Source organism: Moschus berezovskii, chromosome 15 (genome assembly GCF_049115385.1).
Source record: "Moschus berezovskii isolate FMDL1 chromosome 15, NW_MosBer_1.0, whole genome shotgun sequence".
NCBI lineage: Eukaryota > Metazoa > Chordata > Mammalia > Artiodactyla > Moschidae > Moschus > Moschus berezovskii.
This window is the reverse complement of record NC_142474.1, coordinates 5,749,424-5,776,225: the sequence shown is the minus strand read 5'-3', so window position 1 is coordinate 5,776,225 and position 26,802 is coordinate 5,749,424. Positions and strand designations below refer to the sequence as shown.

Here is a 26,802-nt window from a genome sequence, read left to right as displayed (position 1 = left end):
CTAAGGCCTCATTTGGGGGCATCTGAGTAATCTTGAAGTAGCCTGGGAACTCTGTATTCCAGCAGGGTGGTGGGGCCGCTTCTGGAAGGTTCTGGAAGGTCCACGGGAATCTGCAGGTTAAAGGTGCCTGTGTGTATCTCCCACACGTCTGAGTCCCACTTCTCCCATATTGGAGCCTTGCTACGAGAAGGCGTGGGACGTTTGTCTTCCTGAGTTCACCTTTCTCTGAAGGTCTGCCACTCTTGCGGTTCAGACTTGCCCGGTCTTCAGCTCTGGAGACTGTCTGACTGCAGGAGATGAGGGTCGATTTCAGTGCCGCCAAGGAGTCCCTCTGACTTTCACCCTTTGCCTGAGGTTGGTGATTGTTTCAGCCTTCCGTGTTCTCTTTTCAGAGCATCAGTGGCATTCAGCAACAGCTGCGATTCCTCTATTCTTTTTACGTTTGTTTTTTGCCTGCTCTGCAGCGTGTGGGATCTCAGATCCCCATCCAGGGATGAAACCTGTGCCTCCTGCATTGGAAGTGTGGAGTCTTAACCACTGGACCACCAGGGAAGCCCACTACTTTTCTTACAGTTGTTATTTCAGCCATACCCTCTTCAATACCAGAGATGTCACGTGAGCCCCTGCCCCTCCAGCAGCCGTGACCCAGTCCACCACACATGAAAGCCTCAGCAGTGGCCCTGCTGCCCTCGGTGAGGGACGAGCAGTGTTTCACCTCCAGTGTTGGGGCCCTTTGCTGGGCAGCTGTGGAGGGGTCCGCCTCCAGAGCCCTATCCTTCCAATGTGCTTCCCGCAACTACTCCACTCCTAGAACCGGTGGTCCCAGGTGGCTCCCTAAAAGCAGAATCTGAGATAGGGGCTTGGGGACAGGTCATGTATTGTGGGGTGCTCTTTAGAAGTAAGTCTGTAAGGAGGGAGTCAACCAGGCTAGGGAGGGAGCGCGCCAGACGGTGGGTGTGACCTCAGGATAGCCGTCGCCTGGCCTCAGTACACGACTCTGGGGCAAGTCCGCCCCGCAGCCTCTGTCTTTCCTTAAAGCAAAGAGGTGGGGCTTCTGTACCCCCGTCAGGTGGGCACTGGCTATGAGCGGGTGTGGGGTGGGCACAGCTTCCAAGATGAGGTGCCTCCCGGCAGCTAAGGGCAGTTGTCTGGACAAGGGGACAGTGTGAGCCCTTAGCAGCCGCACAGCTGGACCCAGTGCAAGGGACTGGGCCGGCCCCACAGCCCAGGGTTTACCAGCTGGTAAGCTCTTCACAACATTTAAAATGCCTGGACTCTTGACCCAGCAACCCCCTTTTCAGGGGTTTTGCCTGTGGATACCCTTACGCCTGTGAAACGATGTGTTTGCTCATATGGGAGTGGCAGTGAGAGCAAAGCCTAGAAGACGCCTGCGTGTCCATTCCGAGGGGCCGATCACTGGATGGCACGGTGGAGAACACTGCAGCCACTGAACACAAAAAGCGTGAGGGAGCTCATTGCGTGTTGATGGAATAGTTTCTGGGAGGCAGTGGTGAGTTAAAAAGTGGATGCCTGCTACCATTTAACTTAACATGTGTGTTACATGTGCACGCCTGTGCACGTGTTTGGTTTGGTTTGATTTTTAAATTTTATTTATTTTTGGCTGTGCTGGGCCTCCATTGCTGCACAGGCTTTTCTCTCGTTGTGGCGAGTGGGGGCGCTGTTCTGTATAGTTGCAGTGCTCGGGCTTCTCACTGTCGTGACCTCTTGTTTCAGAACACGGGCTCCAGGGCATGCGGGCCTCAGTAGGCAGCACATGGGCCCAGTCGTTGCATCTCCCAGATGCAGAGCACAGGCCCAGCAGGTGTGACGCACAGGCTCAGTTGCTCCACGCGTGTGGGATCTTCCCAGATCAGGGATTGAACCCACGCCTCCTGCATTGGCAGGTGGATTTTTTTTTTTTTTTTTACTACTGAGCAACTAGGGAAGCCCCTTGCATGTATATGATTTTAAATGTGCTGACACTGTCAGCAGAAATGTATAGTGTAACCAAGAAGCTGGTAACATTGGTGGCCTCCAAAAAGGAGGAAAGACAGGATGGAACACAGACTTCAGTTTTCACTGCAGACTCTCTCGGAGTTTTCACGTTTTAAAACAGTTCTAGACCTGCTCTTGCTAGCTCGGTGACGCTGGTCCTTGGCCTTTGGTTTCCTTTTCTGTAAAATGCAGGTGACAACGCCTTTACTTCATAGGACTGACAATACTAAACAGGGCAAGGCATAGAAATCACGTAGTATAATGCCTACGTGCTAAGTAGTCAGTAACTGTTAGCTGCTGTTATTAATGTTATCATTTATATTATTATGGTCTATTACCTTATAGGATAATGGTGAGAATGAGCTTAAGTAATAATGCCTAACACCGCAGTGTGTGTGTGTTTGTTTCTTTTTAATACAATGCAAATAAATACGTGTGTGTGCGCATATATATATATATATATTTCTACTTTTTTAAGGGAACCGGGATCATGTTCTACATCCTGTTTTGTAACCTGATTGTTATACTTGATGTATTTTAAGCATTTTCCGATAATGCTCATATTCAAGAACACTCGTGGTTTCCAGTGACGATGGTAGATCAGCAGTGCGGGAGGGGGTGTTAGTCTGTGGCAGCAGGGCAGGTGGGCTGCCGTGGTGCAGACTACCTGTGTCTCAGCCTCAAGAGGTGGTAGAATGCACCCGGGAGCCAGCAGTTCACTGTCACTCGCTGGCCCTGAGCTGTCAGAAAAGCTGGGTAAACGCTCTGAGCCTTCCTACCTGAAGCATTCTCTTGATGATTAAGAATAAGTGGAGACTTCCATGGTGGTCCAGTGGCTAAGACTCTGCACTCACTGTGCAGGGGCCTGGGATCAATCCCTGGCCAGGGAGCTAGATCCTGTATGCCACAGCCAATATCGAAGATCTTGTGTGCTGCTACTAAGGCCTGGTACAGCCAAATATTTTTTTTTTAAAGGATAATTTAAAGCAACAAATCCTGGGAGAAGGGGCTCAACAAATAATTATGAATTGCTCCTGATGCTTTGCATTAATCCGGTGGTATCCATAATCAGGTGTATGTATGAAGATTCCTTGGGGCAAAAGGAGATATTAGAACTTACATTTCTATTTAATTTGAATCTCTTTCACAGTCTCTAGTTTTGGTGTCATTTTATTTATTTTTGGCTGCACTGCACAGCTTGTGAGATCTTAGTTCCCTGGACCAGGAATTGAACCTGGGCCCTCAGCAGTGAAAGCGCAGAGTCCTAACCACTGGACTGCCACGGAATTTCCTGTGTTATTTTAAAATACAGTGATGAAGTAGCACTTTTTTAGTAATAATAAAATAAAAATTTGTAACTCAGAGGTGCATGCTCAAATTCTTTTTACTGATAGGGATGTACAAAATCGCAGCTAGGGTATTATTTCTAGGGTGTCTGGTTGTGCGGTATAAATTAATTTCTTCTATGTATTAGACTGATTTGACCTAACTTTGGACCTCAATCTCAAAAGGTAAAGGAGAAGTTGGCCAATTTGATGCTGCACCATAGTTAAATCCTAGGACACTTCAAAGGATTACTCGTATAATAATATTAGTAGTAATAATAACATCATACTGTGTTTCACAAAGCTTCCAGTTCCTCATAAAGTGTAATACAGAAACCAGCTTAGACAGTGGAATAATCACTGGTGCTCAGATGTGATTGCTTCCTGTGTAATTACAAAAGCACTTACTGTAAGTATTAAAGTTTGGTATACATTTACAAGGGAAAAAGAACGTTGAGGTTTTACTAACAGCAACAACAAAAAAACCCACTAGCTTTGAAAATGAAATCTGAAATCATGGGAAAAGGATCAGTTTCCCTCGTAATCGGGAACGACTGCTGAGTGCAGAATGCGTCAGAGATGCAGACTGAAGCCTGAAAAGTAGAGTTTCTTGCCCGTCCTGTTGGCAGAAGAGGCTGATGGTTTTCCAGGGTTGGTGAGGATGCTTTGGTGCAGGGGTTTAAATCGGCATAGCTGCTTTGGAGGATAGTTTGGCAACAGTTTCAGAGATAAAAATGCTCATGCCATTCATTGTCTCCGGATCTGCCCTAGGAAAATAAATACAAAGAGGCATGTACATGCATGCTCACTGCAGCTGTTAATGGTAAACAGCTGGAGATAGCCATCATGGGAGGAATGTTAAAAAAAGAAGTGACTTTTAAAAAATACAGGGGGAGGGATAGTTTAGAAGATTGGGATTAACACACACTACTATAATTAAAGTGAATAGCCAACAAGGACCTGCCGTATAGACTAGGAAACTATACTCAGTATTTTGTAATAACCTGTAAGGGAAAAGGATCTGAAAAACAATATATATGTGTATAACTGAATCACGTGCTATACACCTGAAAATAACATGACATTGTATATCAACTCTGCTTCCATAAAATTAAAAAATTTTGAAGTAGAATTTGCATACCATACATTTTTAAGGGTGCAGTTCAGTGCTTTTTCGTGTGTCCACAGCATTGTGCAACCTCACTGCTATCTTCCTTGATTTCAGAACATTTTTATCCCCTCAGAAAGATACTCTCTGAGGCTTCCCTGGTGGCTCAGTGGTGAAGAACCTGCCTGCCAGTGCAGGAGACACGGGTTCGAGCCCTGATCTGAAAAGATCCCATATGCCCCAGAGCAGCTAAGCCCGTGCCCCACAGCCATTGAGCCTGTGCTCTGGAGCTCGGGAGGCACAGCTGCTGAGCCCCTGCTGCGCAGTAAAGAGAAGCCACTGCAGTGGGAGGCCCGCGCACTGCGGCTGGAGGAGAAGCCCGCACGGCAACAGCGACCCAACACAGCCCAGAGTAAATACAGTTAGTAAAAAAATGCTCCCGCGGCTGGAGAAGCCCGCACGGCAACAGCAACCCAACACAGCCCAGAATAAATACTTTTAGTAAAAAAATGCTCCCTACACATTAGCAGTCACTCCTCATTTTCCCCTTCCCTTGTCCCCTGCTGCTGACCTACCTCCTGTCTCTTGATTTGTCTGTTCTAGACATTTCATATGAATCGGAGCCATGGGAGTTACAGTTATTAGAATCTGGCTTCTGGGGAGTGGGGATGGGGTAACCATTTTATGAGATATAATTCACATACAAGTTGCTCATCTTAAATGTAACCTTTAAACCCTATAAAAGTTCAGGGTTTTAGCATAATATATTCACAGAGTTGTGCAACCATTACAGCAATTTTAGAACATTTCTTCATCCCCAAAAGAAATCCCATACCCTTTAGCTATCATCCCTAATACTGTCCAGGAAAACATTTGTCTCTAGATTTGCCTGTGTGAATATTTCATGTAAGTGGATCAAACAGATGTCTTTTGTGTCTAGCTGCTTCTGCTGAGCATGTTTTCAGGACTCACCCACATTGCCGCCTGTGTCAGTAGTTTATTCCTCTGTCTCCAGGTAACATTCCATTGTGCGGATATACCACATCTTGTGTATCCGCTCATCAGTTGGTGGACATTTGGGTTGTTCCCCGCTTTGGGCTAAGAATGCTGTTATAAACATGCAAGTTTTCTGGTCTCTAGGGTGGAGTTGCTGGGTCATATGGTAACTTTCACTATTTGAGGAGTTGCCAAACTTTTCTGTAGCAATTGTGCCATTTTTACATGCCCACCATCGATAAATCAATACTAAGTGTTCCAGTTTCTCTACATCCTTGCCAACACTTGTTATCTTTTCATTTTTTAAAAAATGATAGCCATCCTAATCGGTGTGAACTGATGTCTCATTGTGGTTTTCATTTGCGTCTCCCGGATGTGAGAGTTGGACTGTGAAGAAAGCTGATCGCCAAAGAATTGATGCTTTTGAACTGTGGTGTTGGAGAAGACTCTTGAGAGTCCCTTGGACTGCAAGGAGATCCAACCAGTCCATTCTAAAGGAGATCAGTCCTGGGTGTTCATTGGAAGGACTGATGCTAAAGCTGAAACTCCAATACTTTGGCCACCTCATGTGAAGAATTGACTCACTGGAAAAGACTCTGATGCTGGGAGGGATTAGGGACAGGAGGAGAAGGGGATGACAGAGAATGAGATGGCTGGATGGCATCACCGACTCGATGGACGTGAGTTTGAGTGAACTCCGGGAGTTGGTGATGGACAGGGAGGCCTGGCGTGCTCTGATTCATGGGGTCGCAAAGAGTCGGACACGACTGAGCGACTGAACTGAATGACTAACGATGTGAAGTGTCTTCCCTTGTGAATATTGACCATTTGTGTGCCTTCTTTGGAGAAATGTCTGTTTAGCCTCTGGCATATTTATGCTATGCTGTAGAGCTGTTAAAAAGGATTGAGGCAGATCTATGGGTAGTAACCCCTGATCTTAACACTTAGCAAAGTAGCAAATAATAGATACAGTACATTTTATATAAATACTCACAGGTGTGCATTGTGTGTACATATAGACACACATTCTAGAACTGTGTGGTTAATATAAATATGTAAGAGGGTGGAGAAAGGGTCTGCTGGAATATTCCCCAGACTTACCAAGACGGTTGGTTACCTTGGAATGGGAGACAGAGAGCTAGAGGGGGTGGGATTTCATCAAGAGACTTTTTTCTTGTTTATAACATTTTACAAACGATTTGTAAACTATCTGGTTAATAAAAAAATTTGTATGAAAACTCCTTAAAATATATATACAATTTTAAAAGATAAGAAAAAGGAAGCACCTGGGAAACTTTGAGAAAGATTAGAATACGTGCTTTCAGACCACATGGCAAGTGAGTGTCTGATTGGAAGTGGAAGTGTTAGTTGCTCAGTCGTGTCCAACTCTTTGTGACCCCATGGACTGTAGCCCGCCAGGCTCCTCTGTCCAGTGTTCTCCAGGCAAGAATACCGGAGTGGGTTGCCATTCCTTCCTGCAGGGGATCTTCCTGACCCAGGGACTGAACCCAGGTCTCCTGCGTCACAGGCAGATTCTTTCCCATCTGAGCCACCTGGGAAGCCCATAGGAATGTATAATTACTGTTCTGAAAACATCACTGATCATTATTTCCTTTATAGCTCAAATCTATCAGATTTTATCTTATTCCATTTGATCAAAAGTTTTATTGTTGTTTTGTTAATATATAACAATGTACAAATAGTACAGAGATTTATACAGTTAAATGAACTTATTTCCTCTCTTCGCCTCAGACTTCTCCTTCCCCATGACAGTTAGCATTTGTGCAGCTGCTTCTTCTAATAAAATTCTATATTCTCGTACTTTCTCCTCACCCCCACCCAATAAGGTGTGTTTCTTCAGCTCTGTTGTTGATGGAGAAAAGCTTCTTCCTCTAGGGAAAAGAAAAGTCTTTTTAATTGATTTTTGCCCACAAGGCATGTGGGATCTTAGTTCCCTGCTCAGGGATCCACCTTGCACCCCCTGCACTGGAAGCATGGAGTCCTAACCACTGGACCACCAGGGAAGTCTTTAAGTGTCTGTGATGGTGGTCTTCAGCCTTGCTTTGTATCCCCTGTAGCAGAGATGGTGGTTTTGCAGGTCCCGAGTTCTGCTCAGATGTCTTTATTGTATAAAAATTTCCCCTGCTGATTCTGATGTGCCCACGGGGTCAAGAATCATTTATCTAGTGAGGAACAGAGCAGTCATAAATTGTACCTGTGATGCTTCTTTGAGAATTATTTTTGGTAGATTCTTTATGAGAGAGCAATGAGCCTGTCAGCTTTGTGGAAACATGCCTGAACTTAGATGGTCTGTTTTGTTCCAGGAATTTCACAGAACCTTTCCTTTAGGTTATTTTCAGCATCAGGACTTTATCTAAATATTCTCCGTGGCGCTGCCATCTGAGCCTGAGAACGTGATCTTTAATTCCTTTGTGGAAATGGTAGGAATAAACAGTAACAGGGCAAATTTAGCTTTCTACCACTTTACATTGAAAATGAGCAGATAAAGCAAAAATGAGCGGTGTTAAGTCTTCCATGCCAGCACACTCCCCTTTGGTTTTGTTTTAAAGCTTTTTTGTCCCTCTCTGTCCTCTTCTCCCCACCCCCAGATTTGTGTAGACTTCATTATGGGAGGTTTGCCTGAGATGCAGGTGAGAAACTCATATGATTTGTAAAACTCCACACTAATTTCCATTCTTATGTTTTCAGACACAAAACTTGCAGAAATTCATAAAAGCCACTCAGAGATGTAATAGTAATTAGTTTCTTCAGAATAATGAACTTAAGGAATCTTTCTTATATCTTAAATTTTTTGTTAATCTGTATATTTTCTCTTCTAGGTATTCTCATGGGTGCAGTTATAAAAATTATAGAGTTTAAAAAACTGGCAAATTGGAAGGTAGGTTTACCCAACTATTCTTTTTTTAACATAAGTACAGTTTTGATTGGTTCCTAGTTTTAGTGACAGTGAAGGTTATGGTGGCCTTCTTATCATTACTTGACTGTGAAGTTTATATTGTCCCATTGATTTTTTAACATTTTAGTAGATTAGGGTTGATATCTTTACATCTGATTTTTCTGAAAAAGCATAAATCTCACTTTTGTTAAGAAGCATTCAATGCCATGTTTTGTTATTCGTATACATTTTTACAACCTTAGATTACCTTGCTGTGTGCTAGTCGCTAAGTCATGTCTGACTCTTTGTTGACCCCCTGGACTGTAGCCCGCAAGGCTTCTGTCCATGGAATTCTCCAGGCAAGAACACTGGAATGGGTGACCATTCCCTTCTCCAGAGGATCTTCCCAACCCAGGGGTCGAACCCAGGTCTCGAACCCAGGTCTCCTCCATGGCAGGCAGATTCTTTATGGTCTGAGCCACCAGCGAAGCCCTTGCTGTATACAGTCCTCTGCTGCTGCTGCTAAGTTGCTTCAGTCGTGTCCAACTCTGTGCGACCCCATAGACTTTAGCCCAACAGGCTCCCCTGTCCCTGGGATTTTCCAGGCAAGAACACAGGAGTGGGTTGCCATTTCCTTCTCCAGTGCATGAAAGTGAAAAGTGAAAGTGAAATCGCTCAGTCGTGTCCGACTCTTAGCAACCCCATGGACTGCAGCCCACCAGGCTCCTCCATCCATGGGATTTTCCAGGCAAGAGTACTGGAGTGGGTATACAGTCCTCTAACTAGCATTAAATGTTAAACAATGTTTGTTTCTCCTAATTCTGTTCTAACAGCTGCAGCTAATAAGACTTACCTATCCAGCACTATAGTCCTTAGAGAATGCTTTGCACACCAGCTTCTGTCATCCTCATGACAGCCCTGGAGTTATGGACCTCATATTATCTCCATGTTTACAGATGAAGAAAGTGGCCTCTGAGGGGCTGAGACACATCCAGCGCCACAGAGCTAGAGAGCAGTTGAGCTGGCGCTTGTGTCCAGGCCCGCTGGCCCTGTGTCCTCTGTTTTCTCTGCTGCACCACGCTGTCGTCACTTTGTGGGTGTTCATACCCTTCCGTTCCCCCAGGGGTCATGAGAGCGTGACCGTCGTCTGTGGTCCACAGACTGATTGAAACTTGACTAGGAAGCTTAGCAAAACTGATTTTGTGAAGGGAAAGAAGGTCCATTTGAAAACATTAAAAGAACTGTATGGTAAAAATTCACATTGGAGCCTCCCCCCTACTTTGAGCCAGCTCCTAGGTGTGAAGATTAATTTACTTGTGGAACTACAGAGTATAAAATTTGCAGAATAAGCCTCATAGTCTGAGGTAAAATGCAATTTGAAACTGTTATAAAGAATATTCAATCAGTATCTTGTAATAATCTATAACGGAAAAGAATATGAAAAAGAATATATATATATGCATATATATGTAAAACTGAGTCAGTTTACATCAGAATCAAACACAACTTTGTACATCAACTATACTCCAATAAAAAAGAGAAAGGCTACATTTATAAAATAATCATACTATTCAGGACATATGGTGTGTGTTAAATGAATTCTCGGTATGTGTATCGAGCTCAGAGTATTTCCAGAACTCCCCTCCGCCTGGGCAGGCCCACTGGAGTGCTTTGTTTATAAAGCTGGGCCGTCCTGCAGCTGGCTCACTTTAACCTGCTCACGGTGGCTCATTCGCGGGCAGGGAGCACAGACCTACACCCTTTCTCTGCTCTTACCCTGGACAGAGCCTGATGTGTAAGTGCCGCCCCCGACACGTTTTGTTTGATTTAAAATCTGTTGATAAAAATTGGAATTGATTTAAAACCAACTAAAAAATCATTAGTTTCCTTTTAAATATTATTAATCTATATAAAATTCTAGAAATTTCATGTAAAAATGTGAACTTCTGGCGTCTCTGGAAGAAGCAGAAGCTCTCAGCCCCGGGCCCACGCTCTCCCCGCTGAGTGCAGCTGCTCCCTGGGGACTGCAGGGTAGCCTAGGGAAGCCTGTGAGTGGGTGAGCCTGCTCTGAGCAGGATGAGGAAAAGAGTTGTCTTTTAATTTTCTGTGCTTCAGAGTTATTAAATATATTTTTCAGTGGGTGTTGGTTTTCAAGTTAAAGTATAATAACCTATTTAACAGTATAGACAAGTGAACCACATTTGGATGGTGAGTGCTATGAAATGCCTTGAAGAGTCAAGCCAGTGCTTGACCTCAGAAAAGGGTAAGGTTTTTAGGCAGGCTCTCCAGAGGAGCCGGTGTTTGTAGGAAGCAGGGCCTGTTTGGAAACCTGGTGCTGCAGGGGAGCAGTGGGAGGTAAGAAACAGTGATGGAGCGGTGTTTTCTTCTCTTGTTGTTCTGTTTCCAAACTCTCCTGCTGGGCAACCTTCTACCTTTGTTGTCATATGCTTAATATATTTCTTTAAGTCAGCCTGCTTGTTTAGGTATGTGCCTTTTTACAACAGTATTTAAAAAGCTTTTATTGTGGTAAAATGAGAACATAAAATTTTAGCATTTGAGCCATTTTTAAGTGTACAGTTCAGTGGCATTAAATACATTCGGTGTTATTTACACGTCACCACTATTTATTTCCAGAACATTTTTCATCATCCCAGACAGAAACCCTGCCCATTAAACAGTTCCCCATTCCTCTTTACCTACTTTGTATTCCACTTTTTGGGTTGTTTTTTAACATTTTCTGTTTTTTAGTGGCCCCTATTCTACTTTCTGTGTTTATGAACTTAACTATTCTAGTACCTCAAATAAGTAGAATCATGCAATATTTGTCCTTTTGCATCGAGCTTATTTTCCTTACCGTGATGTTTTTAAAGTTCATCCACATGGTAACCTGTAGCATCATTTCTTTCCTTTTCATGGCTGAATAATATTCCATGGTAGGCATATACCACATTTAGTTTATCCATTCATCTGTTGATGGGCCCTAGGGTTGTTTCCACCTTCTGACTGTCATGAATAATGCTGCTATGAACATTGGTGAACGTTTTTAAATAAGGAAACTTCATAATACTGTTTGAAGTGGGAAACCAATATTGTTTTTATAAATAAATATAAAGACAGAGTAGTACATTTGCTTGCTGAAGCCTCTGAGGCCAAGCCTGCCCTCTTTGTCAAAAAGAGGGATCAACACATTGGAGAGAGGCTTATCATGGTAGCCCCAGACCGATGCGTCCGACTTAATTGCGATTCAGAAAGGGTCAGGAAGGGCTGACCTTCTCAGTCTGTGGGGTCCGTGGTATTTGGCACACATTGCTCAGGCACCACCTCAGACCACTTTAGGGGTGATGTTGCCCAAAGGAACCTGGGGTCTTTGTGTAACACTGTTCCCCGTCAGGTGGAGTGTGTGTTTCCTATGGCTTCTGTAACAGATTACCACAGATCAAGTGGCTTGAAACAGCAGAGATCGTTCAGGCATAGTTCTCGAGGCCAGAAGTCTGGAATCAAGGTGTTGGCAGGGCCACAGTCCCTCCAGGGCGCGCATCCAGGCCCTCGGGGAGAATCGTTCGCGCCCTCTAACAGCTTCTGGTGGTCCCGGGGAGAATCGTTCGCGCCCTCTAACAGCTTCTGGTGGTTCTGGGCGTCCGTGTTGTGGCAGCGCATCTCCTGTCTGCCTCAGTCTGTCTTCACATCCCTCCATCTCCGGGTCTAAGTGTCATTTTCTGTCTCTTTTAAGGACGCTCTCATTGGGTTCAGGGCCCACCTAATCCAGCCAGATCTCAACTGGATTCTGCCCTTAATTCCATCTGCAAAGACCCTATTTTCCAGTCAGGTCATCTTCTGAGGTTCCAAGTGGACATGAACTGAGGATTGAGGACGCTGTGAACCCACTGCAGGCGGGCTCTCCTTTCTCCCAAGGGAAGTTTAGTTTCTGAAACTCCAAGAGTCTCTGCTGTGGTCCTGCCACACAAAGCCTGCAAGTAGGGTGCCCCACAAATCACAGAGGTCGGCCCATTTCCTTCACATGGCCCCAGTCTGAGTCATGAGCTTGTTATACAGGCCGTTATTTTAAGACTTAATAAGGCATTTTCAGAACTCATCATTTGCTTCTATTTTGAGCCTTTTTCGAATGTCATTTTAAGTCTTTATGGTAACAGCCATACATTTGTAAGGATACATTTACCATTCTTTTGACTAGGGATTTTGACAAGAAATCAGGCTGTCAAGATTGTGGCTTGGGAATTTCCTTTTGAAAAGGTCCTGGTTTGCAGTTTTAAGTAGACTGTATTACCTGTCATCATTTGGGTTTGAGAACCAGTGTGTATCTTCCCTCCAATCCACCACAGTTAGAGCTTCCTCCCTTCCTTCTTAGGCTTGTAAGAAGAGAGCTGTATTAATATAGAAGATGAAATTATTATTTCATCCCCCCAAAGTTATGGTAACTTTGCCTCTGAAGATATTCATATTCTAAAAATATATTTCATAGTGGTACTTAATATTTGAATCTGAAAGCTTGGCACGGGGCTCACTTTAGAGCCGTGTCCCAAGTTGCAGGGGCATCAGGTAAGAACTGTTCCGTCACAGTCAGATTTAGGAGAATGGCATGGTTGTCTGTGATAGGCAGAGAAAACATGAGTGGTGTTTACCCTCCGTCTAAGTGGATTGTTTTAGGGCTTACCATTACCTTTTCCCTGGAGGAATTCCAATTTGTGGACTTGTTTTTGAAAATGCTCTATTTGAATTGAAATGTTTTCTATATTAAAATTAATTGACTTTCCTTAGTAGAATGACGAGCCTACTGCTGTACATTTGGAAGCAGTTCATTCTGCTGTTTATTTTTCTGGTCACCTTTTAAAATCATTTGTTCTACATTTTTAGGTGTAGGTTTTCTTTTGAGGTCTTTGTATGTATGTTTGTTTGTTTTGCCGCTGCTTTTGTTTGGTTTTATTATCAGGTAGTGATTTAAACATTGTATGTTTCCACTGGGCCAAGTTCCAAGAGAAGAATGACTTTGGCTCTTCACTGATAGATTTATTTCTTAATCCCATGCCTCTGAAAATACCAATTTTATGTTTACAGGAGGAAGAAATGTTTCGTCCAAATATGTTTTTCCTCCTCTTGCTTCCGCCTATTATATTTGAGTCAGGATATTCGTTGCACAAGGTAAGACTTGGGCATGCATTAATGATTTTGGTCTGGGTGACTCCCTGTGTTTCCTTGAAAGCTTGGGTGTTAATTTAGCAGCGGTGGCTCTATGTGAATAGCCTGGGGTATGAGGTGGAAGCTGGACCATCACGCCTGACTTGTGAAGAGGAGCAGACACAATCAGTGGGCTGTGTTCATGGTTTCAGGCAGTGTGGCTTACTAAACTAGTGTTTTCCTTAGAAGGGTACTTTGCTTAGAGATGACCAAAGTGATTTTCTTAGAAATACGTATTTATTTGGCTGTGCCAGGCCTTAGTTGCTGCACGCGGGATTGTCACTGTGGCGCCTGGGTCTTTTCGTGGCAGTGCACGGGCTTCTTTCTAGTTGACCCTCAGTAGTTGCAGCCCGAAGGCTTAGTTACCCCGAGTTATGGGGGATCTTGGCTCCCTGAGCAGGGATCGAACCCACCTCCCCTGCGTTTGAAGGTGGGTTTCTGTACCACTGGACCACCAGAAAAGTCTCCCAAAGTGATTCTAATGGCACGTGGGTGTTATACTGACTCCTCTTGGAGGCAGACTGACCCATGTTAAAAAGTCAGACTGCGTCCTGCGATGACAGGACAGGTGCCCCAGGCCTGCTGGTTCTCTCCCGCTCCTGTCTCCCTCTCTGTCTCCTTGGGCCCACCCACCCTTCAGGTCCCCGTTCCTTCCCAGCCCCTCCCTGGCCCTGCTTCTCCTCTCCGGAGGAGAGCGTGACCTTCCCCCAGGCTTCCAGCTCCTTGTGGCCCGTTCACTGACTCCCACAGTTGCTCTACCCATTCTTGGCTCCCGACCCTGCAGCGCAGCGTCTGGCCCCGCCCGGTTCTCTGCTTTGCTCTGACATTTCTGGTCTCTGCCCTCCAGCTTCCGGCAGGGCTCTTTCTGCCTGGGCAGGAGCTTCTCGCTTTGTGAACCTTAGGCTTTTCTTTGTGAGTCCTTTTTAAATATTCGTGTATTTAAGTTTTGAAATAAGAAGGTGATTCAACTTAAAATACTAGTCGTACAACAGTTACACATTTTGTAAATGTGATTTTAAAAAAATATAAGGGTTGGAAGGACTCAAGGTTTGGCCTGTCCTTGGAGAGGGGAAAGAGCCTGGATTTTGGACCCAGAGACTCAGGTCTAGTCATGCGCTGCCCCCTGTAGGTTCCTTTTGAGTACTGCCTGCGTGCTAAGTTGCTTCAGTCGTGTCTGACTGCGACCCTGTGGACTGTAGCCCACCAGGCTCCTCTGTCCATGGGATTCTCCAGGCAAGAATACTGCAGTGGGTTGCCATCCTGAAGATCTCCTCCAGGAGATCTTCCTGACCCAGAGATCAAACCCGTGGCTCCTGCATTGCAGGTGGATTCTTTGCTACTGAGGCAGGGGGGTTCCCCCTTTTGAGTAGAGTAGAAATTTTAAAATAATGAACAAAAAGATCCCCAAAACCCTACCTCCCAGGTTGCTTTGAGATTTACATTAGATGAAAGAATGTAAGCAACTCATCACTCACCATATTAAATAACTGGCAGTGCTTCTAGTATTATCTGCTATAGCCTGACTAGTTATTATTTGGAGAAGGAAATGGCAACCCAGACCCGTATTCTTGCCTGGGAAATCCTGTGGACAGAGGAGCCTGGTGAGCTTCAATCCAGGAAATCAAAAAGAATCAGAGCCTCTAGGCAATGTTATTATTAATAAGAATTTGATAGGGGATATATTTATACATATAGCTATTTCACTTTGTTCAGCAGAAACTAACACAACATTGTAAAGCAATTATACTCCAATTAAAAATAAGTAAAAAATAATATTAATAACATAATAAACTTGATAATTAAATTTGTCATGAGAGTTTTGGTAAAAACATACAAATTAAATGTTTAGTTTTCCTCCTGAATAGTAAAGCAAAGTTAAAATGTTCAGTCCATATTTTTTTAGTTACTGTTTTACTGTGTATTAATCAAAAGAAAAAAAGGAAAAAGAAATTTAGTGTTTAAAAAAATCCTATGTCTTATAAAAATGACATCAGATAATTGTTAGAAAAACAAGCAACAAGGATTTGAAGGTCAGCGTCTTTTGCTCTTTAATTTTATGGACAAACCTTGAAAGAACTGAGCGCAGACTATGAAAATAGCTCACAACAGCACTGACGAAAGTGATGTGCATGTTGTGTTCTTTGTGGTGTGCTCCTTGGTGTGCGGGATTTTAGTTTCCCGACCAAGGATTGAACCTGAGCCCTCGGCAGTGAGAGCATGGAGTCCTAACCACTGAGCTGGAACTCCCGAAAATGGTTGTTTGATTTAAAAACATGACACTGGTTATTATATTAGCACATGTAAAGTTTTTCTAATTTTTTTGGAGGAGGGAGAAATAAACTTATTCAGAATTTGAGGAAAATAGTTTCTCGATAGAAAACTTCTTTGAAGATGACTTTCCAGTGGAAAATGTGACAGTTTATGTGAAAGGGACTAATGTGAGTTGAAAGTGTGAATTTAGAGACTTCTTTTCACTGCCTGCACTTGTCCCTAAAGAATAGGAAGTTGACTTTGTTTTATTTTAATATTGCTGTATTTGCTGGTGTAATTTGGGTTTGGACTAAAAATTTCTGTACGATTATCATCTGTTGATATGCATTAGGTAGGCAGCTATTTGGTTCTTTGAATTATTAGTATCATATAAAGAATAGAACATAAATTATGTCAGAAAGAAGCAGATGAATTTGCCTTATGTAGCAAAGGGAAGTTCTTATTTACAGTGGGGTAAATTGAATTTTGGTAAATTTTAAATATCCAGATTAATATTAGCCAACTATATAAGTTACATTACTTTTGCCAACAAAGGTCCATCTAGTCAAGGCTATGGTTTTTCCAGTGGTTATGTATGGATGTGAGAGTTGGACTGTGAAGAAAGCTGATCGCCGAAGAATTGATGCTTTTGAACTGTGGTGCTGGAGAAGACTCTTGAGAGTCCCTTGGACTGCAAGGAGATCCAACCAGTCCATTCTAAAGGAGATCAGTCCTGGGTGTTCATTGGAAGGACTGATGCTGAAGCTGAAACTCCAATACTTTGGCCACCTCATGCGACGAACTGACTCACTGGAAAAGAGTCTGATGCTGGGAAGGATTGGGGGCGGGAGGAGAAGGGGACGACAGAGAATGAGATGGCTGGATGGCATCACTGACTCGATGGACATGAGTTTGAGTGAACTCCGGGAGTTGATGATGGACAGGGAGGCCTGGCATGCTGTGATTCATGGAGTCGCAAAGAGTCGGACATGACTGAGCGACTGAACTGAACTGAACTAAGTTATAGCAGAATTAGATTCCTGTAAACAGACGAAAGTGTTAGTTGCTCAGTCATGTCTGACTTTTTGCAACCGCATGGATAGTAACCCACCAGGCTCCTCTGTCCCCATGAACCATAGCATGCCAGGCTCCCCTGTCCATGGAATTCTCCAGGCAAGAATACTGGAGTGGGTACCCATTCCCTTCTCCAGAGGATCTTCCTGACCCAGGGATCGAACCTGGTTCTCCTGCCTTGCAGGTGGATTCTTTACCGTCTGAGCCCCCACGAAAGCACCAGGAAAAGACCCTGATGCTGGGAAAGATTGAGGACAGGAGGAGAAGTGGGTGACAGAGGATGAGATGGTTGGACGGCATCACCGACTCGATGGACATGAATTTGAGGAAACTCGGGAAGATAGTGAAGGACAGGGAAGCCTGGGGTGCTGCAGTCCATGGGGTCACAGAGTTAGACATGACTTAGCAACTAAACACACACAAACAGACCAAGAGTTAGTATAATCAGTTCTTAAAAAAAAAAAAAAACAACAGCTCTTTGCAAAGAAATACTCATAGATGAAAGTGTCTTGTTTAGGAAAGAAGCCAATCATTGTGTTTGCCTTAAATTATTTTAAAGTTCTTTGTGTGCTAAAGATTGATATGCCAAAGTAATTGAATGTCAGATCGTGGGCAGCCAAATCAAAATTGCAAAAAATGAAGCAGAGATACTTCGTGAAGGAGATAGGCTTAGTGGGCTCTAGGTGTGGAGCTAAGGACAGTCTTTTGAAGTTAGATTTAAAGTATCAGTCCGGTGGTTAGGACTCAGTGCTTTCACTGCCAAGGGCCAGATTCAGTCCCTGGTCAGAGAACTAAGATCCCACAAGCTGCGTGATGCGGCCAAAAAAAAGTATCAGTTCCTTTTGTCTGTGGCTTGACAATTTCTGACTGAAAAAAAAAAGGGATTCCTTGCTTAGGCCCACAGTCAAAGGCCATCAAGGTTCCCTAGCCTTGTCCCTAAGTAGAGTCCACAGGATTCTAATAAACAGCTTGCTTTTCTTAACTTTAATGGATATGTGAAAGATGTTACTAGAGCTTGGACTCAGATATTTTCTCTTAAATGCTGTGAAGTATAGATGGGAATATATTTGTCATATTTATTTCACTCTGTTTCACTAATAGAGTGGAATAAAATTGCTTAAAAGACATGGACAGCAAAAAGGAGTTTCTGATAGTATAACCTATTATCTTGATATTCTTTATAATAATGTACCTCTTCTTAATTAATTGAAAAAATTATCGTTATATAGACTTCGGACTTTGATCAGACACGAAACACGGTTAATTCCTTCAGTACCCGTTCGCTGGGCATCATGCATCTGATAGGCATATGCCAGTGACTGTGTCGTACCAGAACAGACATGGTCATTGCCCCCCAAAGCCTGCAGCCCAGTGGGCAGGACAGATAGCAGTCAGGTAATGACGTAAGTAAATGTCACATTTCAGCCGCATCAAGTGCTACCAGAAGAGGTGTTGTGCGTCAGGAACATAGGCTGTGACCTGACTCGGTGGAGGGATCAGAGAAGGCTTCCCTCAGGGAAAGTCAGAAATGTCCTGAAGTCTTTGGATGATATAAGTTCATGAAGCAGAGGGGAAGGAAGAGTGGTCCAAGCCCAGAGAGTATGACGATGTGTTTGAAGAACAAAAAGCTCCCAGTGAGGAGACTTCCCTGGTGGCCCAGGGGCCCAGATCCTGAGCTCCCAGCACAGGGGGCCCAGGTTCCATCCGTTGGTCAGAGAACTGGATCCTACATGCTGCAACTAAAGATCCTGCGTGCCACAGCGGAGATCAAAGAGCCCGTTTGCGGCAGCTAAGACCTGGCACAGCCAGATAAAGAAATTAGAAAGGAAAAAAAAAAGCTACCAGTGTGACTGGGAATCCAGAGAACACAGGGGAAGTTAGAGACTTTGAAGGGATCGAACCATCCAGGCTTTGGTTGCGTTTTATGTGCGTTTTCAGTGGAAACGGGGATCAAAGTGAAGGCAGCACTGTCAGATTTATCTTTTGCCAAGATCATTCTGGAAGCCCTTGAAGAGTAGAGGGCAAGGCCAGGGATGGTTGAGACTTATTATTAATAGAAACTGTGCAGTAGTCCAGGGGAGAGATGATGGCCGCTGGCAGGGGCAGTGGAGAGAAGCAGGTGTGAGTGACGTGGGGAAGGCAGACGCCATGGGACTGGCTCTGCACTGCAGGTCGGGGTGAGGGAAGGTGCCCAGGTTTCCAGCTTGCCCACCCCGCTGGATGACAGTGTGCTTTACAGAGATTCAAGCATGTGAGGAGGGCCAGTTGTGGGGTCCATGACTTCACTGACCAGACCAGCCTTTCTAACCATTTCTCTCATCTCTGCTCTTTCAAACAGGGTAATTTCTTTCAAAATATTGGTTCCATCACCCTATTTGCTGTTTTTGGTACAGCAATTTCCGCTTTTGTAGTAGGTGGAGGAATTTACTTTCTGGGTCAGGTAAGGAAAATATCTTTGAAAAACTTCGAAAACCTTACATTCTTAGAGCTCGTGCAGGAAAGTAGGATAGGGACACCTGATGGGACCTGGGTTTCCTATCAAGGTAAATACTCTCCTGCAGAGAAATCCAAAGTCAAACAGGCACAGTAAAGGCATGCTCAAGTGTTTCTCAGCTTCGCTTTGCTGTCTGGAATTGAGTGAATCTTTTCCGTAATCCCCCCAAAGTATTTGATCATATTTGCAAACCAATATTGTCTAAAGTTGGAATACCTAAAAATAAAGCAGAATATACACCATCAAGATCTTCAGATTATAACAGTATCAATTATGTTATCAAACTGAAGCAAGGTTAAATTTCTGTTTCTTTAATAAAAATTTGCATTTTAAGAATCAAAAATGGTTGTGAATGTGTTCACTCCATTCCAAGCTGTCCTGTAGAATTATTTTCCCTGGATTCTCCACCATTCCTAAAGCAGTTCCCAGTGTCCTCAATTGAGTGCTTTGTATTTTGAGTTCAAATTAATTTGAATTAATTAATTCAGACCTACCTGGGAAGGTAGTATCTGTGCCTTATGCACGTCTGTTGCATGTCCCAGTTCTTTTCCAATACGGTCAGTTGTAGAAGGATTGTCAGCCCCAGTTCTGCGAATGCAGTTTGAGGTTCAGGCCTTGGGGTGACCAGCAGATTTCTTTTATGTGTGTCAGATGTGTTTGCCTCTTTTGATGGCTTCGTCTAATATTCATCTTTACCGCTGCCTCGATGGCACTAGAATAAATCTGTCTGTCATGCAGCCTTCTTCATTGCTCAGCTTCCCGCATCAAAGGGGAATAAACTTAGAGAAGAAAACTAGTTAATTTGGCTTCACGACTGTAGCATTCTCTGTCATACTTTTGATGTATGATGATCAGATGCATGCCTAAACTAAAACTTAGGAGTTTTCTGTATTTTTCAAGTGATTTGGGGACTGAAGATTAATGTCCTTATTAGTCTGTAATAAAACACTAATGGACATTTTAATCTTCTTGGCTGTTCTCCAGGGGTTTTTTTGTGTGTGTCTGTGTGTTTGTGTGTTTTATTTTACAGGCTGATGTAATCTCTAAACTCAACATGACAGACAGGTAAACCTTTCATACTGTAACACCATGTGGCTATACTTTTTTACTGGGGAAAGTCTTCTCCGTATTGATTCCTGACTTCTCTGTTGTGTCTCTTGGTTTGGCTGCCGATTTCTGCTGTAGAATCTATTCTGAATTAATGTGTGTCTCCAAAATGAATCAAAACTATCTTGAAGAATTTTGAAGATCTCCAGTCAGAGAGTTGCTGACGGGAATGATTTAGTTTCAGCTTTCAAGGGAATAACTCTTGGTTCGTTAACTGCCACACACACATGCACACACACACAGACACACACACACACACAGAGCAGGCTATACCATTATACACACACACACAGCAGGCTACACCATTACACACACACACACACATGCTACACCATTGCAGGCTACACCATTACACACACACACACACACACACATACACTACACTGCACTACACTACACTAGTGTAAAGCTTTTCAATGGCCATAATGGAAACTTGTCTCCTTGACAGGTTGGGGATGGAGTCGGGGGTGAGGTGTCAGTCTTAGTGGGTGGATTCCCACTAAGGGAGTGGGGAGGGGGTGGTGGAAGCAGGTGGGGCTAGGGCCTCTGTTGTGGGCGCCCTCCCCAGACTGAAGCTACTCTGTGGGGCACTCAGAGCTGCTGTCTAGGAGCCCAATCCAGGAATTTCCATAATCGGCTTAGCAGGAAGCAACCTAGGCAGCTGTCTCTTGGAAGGTACCAGATCTAGTGCCAAAAAAGTGCACACACAGAGTGTGACCTGGTTTCCCCTCACTGAGACAGCCAGTGAGTCTGCAGCCCGTCTCTGTGTTTCTCTGCCAAGAACACTGGGTTCTGTCCTCTCGCCCGGCTGGGGCGCTCAGAAGTCGGACCCAGTGCTCAGCCCCAGGGTCCCTTTCACTGGACCAGCGAGAGCTTACAGCCTTTACAGCAGGACCTTGGAGCCCTTTTCCTGAGAAATGTGCCTTTGATAGTATCAAGTCCAATTTTGTTTTCTCTCCAAGGACATAGATTTCAAAGCTTTTGTTGTAGGATAGTCTTGCTATATAAACAAGCAGGGAAAGACGCATTCTTGTTTCACAGGAAGCAGGAAGCAGAGCAGAGCTGACGGGCTGTACTTTGTAGGTATTTTGCAACTGAAAAGAAACGCTCAAAACCCAGTGGCTGTAAAGGCAGATGTCACAGCATTCAGTCCTTCAGCCTGTTTAGGGACAACTGGTTAGAGATACAAAAAATGCTTGATAAATCCTTGTGAAATTGAGTGGGACCAGGGGATGGGATGTTCAGGAAACGAGGAATGAAAGAATTGGCCCTTAGACAAGCAGAGTAAGGCCCAGGTGGAGTTCCTCTGTGGGCAGACACTTCCTTTCCTGTTAGAAAGTGACTGTCGTACAGGTTGTGGGGGTGGGAGGGAGTGTCCTCTGGGGGAAACTAGCCGGTGGTTGTAAACCACACAGCTGCAGGGCCTGGCGGAACCCTTCACAGAAGGAAGCTGGCCAGATGTGTGTCTAGAGCTGGTGACGGTGGTGAACCAGGGAGCCCACTCTGTCTGAAGGGGACCGCCACCTCTTAGCTGCATCTAGTAATTACTGTGTTGAAAGGTGGGCCCAGAATGAGACAGCCACCTAATACAGATAGCTAATTGTTTAATTCAAGAAAGGCCGAGTTTCTAGATTTTAATAGGGAATTTTTCCACTTTTAAATGTTGACCACTTAATCCAATTTAAAACACCATGCAGGTCAAGCATGGACCTCTGCAATGTAGAAAACATGAAAATAACTTTGTTGCACAGAAGATTTTACTTTATGGGTGTTTCTACCAGAAAGCTAGTTCTGTCGTAGATACACGCTGTATTATTTTACTTCTGTCCACCCCAGTCCATTCTCTTTCTGTTTTGTGGACCTTGCTGTCTTCGGGGGTGATGGACTCAAGAAAACGCATTGTTCAGTTGAACTTCTGGCTCCTGGCCTTTGCAAGACTGGGTCGTAAGGTGTGAAGTGGAGCAGCTGAGGGCAAGACTCAGTGACCGCTTAGAGGCAGAGCTCTTCATGATCCAGACAGTTCATAGTCAGCCTTTCCATGTTCTCTGTCAGAAACACTGTGCCCTAGTTTAGATTCACAGCCAAAGCCACACGTGCTGTGTGGTTTGTGCCGAGCGCGTCTCCCCTGACTTCTTATGGGAATGTCAGACACGGGAAGGGGGAGGCGCGCGCGGCCCCTGGATTCCACAGTCGCTGTGTAGCTACATTTGCTGTGACACAGGCCTTGCCATCTCTCCATCCCTCTGTCCATTCATCGGTCCGTCCTCTCGTTCCCGCTCTTCGATTTCCAGGTCAGGATGCCACGGAGACTGTCACAGACAGCAGCAGTCTGTCCACTTTAGTGCAGCTGAAACCCGGCACAAACTTGTTTTAGCAAAAAAAAGAGAGTTTGTTGACATAGAACTAAAGTGTCCCCAGAGTCGCGGCTTCCTGCACAACAGCCTCTGGGGACCCGGGGTCCGGAACCCCTCCTCTCACCGTCTTAGCTCAGCCTTTCCCTGGCCAGCCTCATGGCGGCGTGCTCACCCCGCTTGGCAGCACCAGTGGCTCCGGGCTCACGGTGCCCCTCACTTCAGCCACCCCTGCCAGAAGGGCCAGCCTGATTCCCAGCGACCTGATGAAATGCCTGGTGACGGCTCTCTGACCAGGCTCGGGTCCCCGGCCTGCTCCTCACTCCCTACACAGCTCCGCGGCTGAAGGGTGGAGGAGCTGGGCTCCACACAGGAAAATTGGAGGTCCCTGGATCTGGGGCTGTGGGTGCTCCCTGAGGGGCGGGGGGAGGGGCTGGCCGAGCCACACAGGGTCAGTGCCCGACGCACGACCTGCCACGGCCCCCAGGTCCCCACCCCACTTCGGGATGTACTTTGCTTTTTTAAATTTTTGGCGCAACTCACTGCTTTCAGGATCTTAGTTCCCCGACCAGGGATTGAACTCAGGCCCCTGCAGTGAAATTGAGGGGTCCTAACCACTGGACCACCAAGGAAGTCCCCGAGATGTATTTTTTAGACACTCTTCTTCTTCCTTCAAGGCCCCTTTTATGTGCTGTGGGTGAGGAGAGTGGGACTAAAAGAAGAGAGAGAATTTCCGTGGGTTGCAGAGTGAGGGCCTCAAGGCCAGCCACCAGCAGGGCACAGCCTGCCGGGTTGGTGGAGTTCCCTCTCCTTCTCTCCCGCCTGTCTGCCTTCCCCAAATAGCAGTTCAGATCCTGAGAACACACCCATGACTAACACATGCTGCCCACCGCCTGGGTGCTCACAGTGGGGGCGAGAGGTAAAGTCCCAGCTCGTAAGTGCATGGGTCTCCGTGGGGACAGGGCAAGTCTGAGCAGTCTGAGCTGCGAGTGTCTTTCAGGGTCTGCTCCTCAGCTTGCGACCTGGAGACCATCCTCAAAGTGAGCAGGCTCTCCCATGTGAATTCACGTTAACCCAGCTCCCAGGGCACTGTCATGGAAACCAGAAGGCCAGGTTATTGATTTATGAAGAGCTCTGTAGCTGGCCAGGCAGCCAGGAGTCCCCTCCTCCAGCACTCCTCTCCCTTAGCTCAGAGCTGGATGGTCACGGAAGCTGCTGGGGACATCCAGGGGACAGCACGTCCTGGTCCCCAGGCCAGGTAGCCCCTCTTCCCTCCCAGAAGGGAGGATGGGAAGCGGGTGGATGGGCTCTGGCTTGCGTCTCTACCTGAGACTGTCCCATGGCAGCTGCGGAAAACCAGTGCCAGGCGTGGCCTCTTGAGGGAATCGAAGACTTGCAAGAACTCTTGGGAAAAAGACAAATGAGTGAGAGAATAATCGTCACAACTCCTTAGGCAGCCCCAGGGGTGACCTGAACTTGCCTCCCTCCAGCCTCCACATCTCCAGCCACTCTGGTTCACTGCACCGCTGCCAGGCTCACTGTTTTGCCTCTCAGGCAGCCAAGCTTGCTCCGCCTCCAAGGGGGCTCTGCCTCCAAGGGGCTTACTCTGGTCACTGCCCCCAGTGCCTTGGCTTGGCCACTTGCTTCTTGTAACGTAGGCCCTTGTTTCAGCAATCCTCACCTCTTCAGAGAGGCCTTTGCTGACCACCCGATCTCAGTGGTCCCCACCCACACCATCCTGCACGTTCCTCTCTCATCACCCTGACTTCCTGTGTAGCACTGGCCGTTTCCTGAACTGGTCTTGGCCTTTGGGCATTGCTATGTCCAGTGTAGTGGGTAAGAGCCCCTACTCCGAGTCAGCTGGCCTGTGTTTGGATCCTGCTTGGGCAAGTTCCTTAACCTCATTGTCCCTCAGTTTTCTCCTGTGTAAGTGGGGCAGTATGAGATGCAAACAGGTTTCATACGGTTGCTGTGTGGATTATTGAGTTACTATCTGTAAAGGGCTTAGAACAGTGCCTGGGACATGGTAAGTACCACATAAGTATTTGCTGTTATTATTAGCCTCAGTGCTTGAAACATACTAGGTGATTAATGCATGTGCGTTGGAGGAATTAGACCTTCCTGGGTGCTGGGGTGAGCGCGTTGGCCTGGTGGGAGGCAGCCCTGGTTTTGATGTGTGCTACCCAAGCCACCCAGCCCCTGAAGCACGCTGGAGGTGCTGCTGACTTTTGGCACTTCCTTAGATGTTGCAAATCTGAGTGGAGGCTGGTAACGGTCACAGACGGTACTCCGGTGGCCTGGTGACAAGGGGCAAAGCACAGGTCAGACCCAGGATCACATGGGCCCTTTGGGGGCCGTGGCTCCAGCTGCCCTGACCAAGAAGGCTGGGATGTCCGTCATTTTTTAAGCAGAAGCCTTCCCTCCGCCACTGCTCACAATGAAGTCTCGGTACTTGCGGTGGAAAGCCAGGCTATTCCTAGCAGCTCCTTGTAGAGTGGGCCTTTCACTGCTCCACCCAGTGTCAATCAGCAGGTATTTTAAGTGGAAAACAAGACACCATCTTCTGTAGTTCCTTCAGCTGCAGGGTGTCCTGTTGTGTTACACTAAATGGTCTTTGACGTTGTTTTCCTCTGTGGACCAGGGGTTGAGCATTACGGACTTGCCCCTTCCTTTCCTCTTCTCGCCAGTTTTGCGTTTGGCTCCCTGATCTCTGCTGTTGACCCGGTGGCCACCATTGCAATTTTCAACGCCCTCCATGTGGACCCGGTGCTCAACATGCTTGTGTTTGGAGAGAGCATCCTCAATGACGCCGTCTCCATCGTCCTGACCAAGTAAGTGTGCTCTCTTCCAGCGACGGAGCTAACGGGCCTCAAGTCAGAGGGCGGGTACCGCTTGTCCTGTGGGTGATTGGTTCACTGCTTCTCCATCCTCCTGTCTTGACAAACCTTGCTGTGTCTCAGGAATGTTGTCAAGGCCCAGGGTGATTAGAGGAGAATCTGCCCTGTAGGACCTACCTCTTAGCAGTGCTTTTGTTTATATAGGCTGGGTCACACAGCGTAGGGAATCTTAGCTCCCTGACCAGGGATCGAACCCGTGCCTTCTGCTTTGAAAGCACAGAGTCTGAACAACTGGACTGCCAGGGAAGTCCTTAGCAGTGCTTTTAAATTAAGCCCAGCTTGTTATCAGCATCACCGGGGTGCTTATTAAATGTTGCATTCCCAGGCGGCACCCTCAGAGCTCCTGATTCAGTAGGTCTGGGATGCATCCCTGGAGGACAGCTGAGCAGCCAGTTGAGGGATCAGTATGTGGACAAGATTATTCCAGACGAAAGCAGTCAGCAGAGGCCCTGTTCTCACACTTGTGAGCCGGTGCAGAGCACCCTCCTTTTTGCCGCTATAAGATAGGGTAATGATACTGATGGACATCCTGCCTTAAGCTGCTCTAGTGTGAAGACTGCTTTGGAAACTGCGGGTCTTTTTCAGTTGTTCATTGGTATTACTGCCTATGTCGATAGTAGCTGAGAAATTAAAGCTGTGTCAGGAAGTCACTGTGGGTACTTCCCTGGTGGTCCAGTGGCTAAGACTCCTTGCTTCCAAAGCAGGAGGCCTGGGTTCAGTCCCTGGTCAGGGGAACTAGATCCCATATGAGGTAACTAAAGATTCTGGATGCCACACCTGAGACACAGCACAGCCAAATGAATAATAATAAATATATTCTTTAAGTCCCTGGGCACAGGAAGCGAGTCTGAGTCCATCTCAGGAGCATTACGGATGCTGGGCCGTCTCCTTGCCCTTGCACGGTGCAACTGTGGTGTTTGTTAAAAGGTCCTGCCAGGAGAGCCCGACAGTTCCACCAGCAGACAGAGAGGGTGCAAACAGACAGAGTAGCTGGGGAAGAGAGCCCTGTGCAGGGGGTCAGAGATGAGCTAAGAGAATTTGAGGGGCCGCTATGTATTCTGTTGAAGATTAGTTTCTCCTTTCTCTGATTTTGGCCTTGCTTTCTTTGTTGTGGGA

General features: G+C 45.9%; 1 protein-coding gene across 2 annotated transcripts in view; it reads left to right on the top strand.

Moving 5' to 3' along the window:
- SLC9A8 (solute carrier family 9 member A8) overlaps window positions 1-26,802 on the top strand; it is a 74,710-nt gene that overhangs the window by 16,044 nt on the left and 31,864 nt on the right. The window contains exons 1-6 of one of the 2 annotated variants that reach the window (XM_055393349.2): window positions 1,436-1,510; window positions 8,265-8,323; window positions 13,394-13,477; window positions 19,176-19,277; window positions 20,362-20,396; window positions 25,477-25,620. In XM_055393349.2, the coding sequence (XP_055249324.1) occupies window positions 8,273-8,323; window positions 13,394-13,477; window positions 19,176-19,277; window positions 20,362-20,396; window positions 25,477-25,620 (416 nt within the window). In that variant the 5' untranslated portion in view covers window positions 1,436-1,510; window positions 8,265-8,272. Of the gene's footprint in view, window positions 1-1,435; window positions 1,511-8,264; window positions 8,324-13,393; window positions 13,478-19,175; window positions 19,278-20,361; window positions 20,397-25,476; window positions 25,621-26,802 lie in introns of those variants that run through there. The other variant, XM_055393341.2, reaches the window with a different exon arrangement.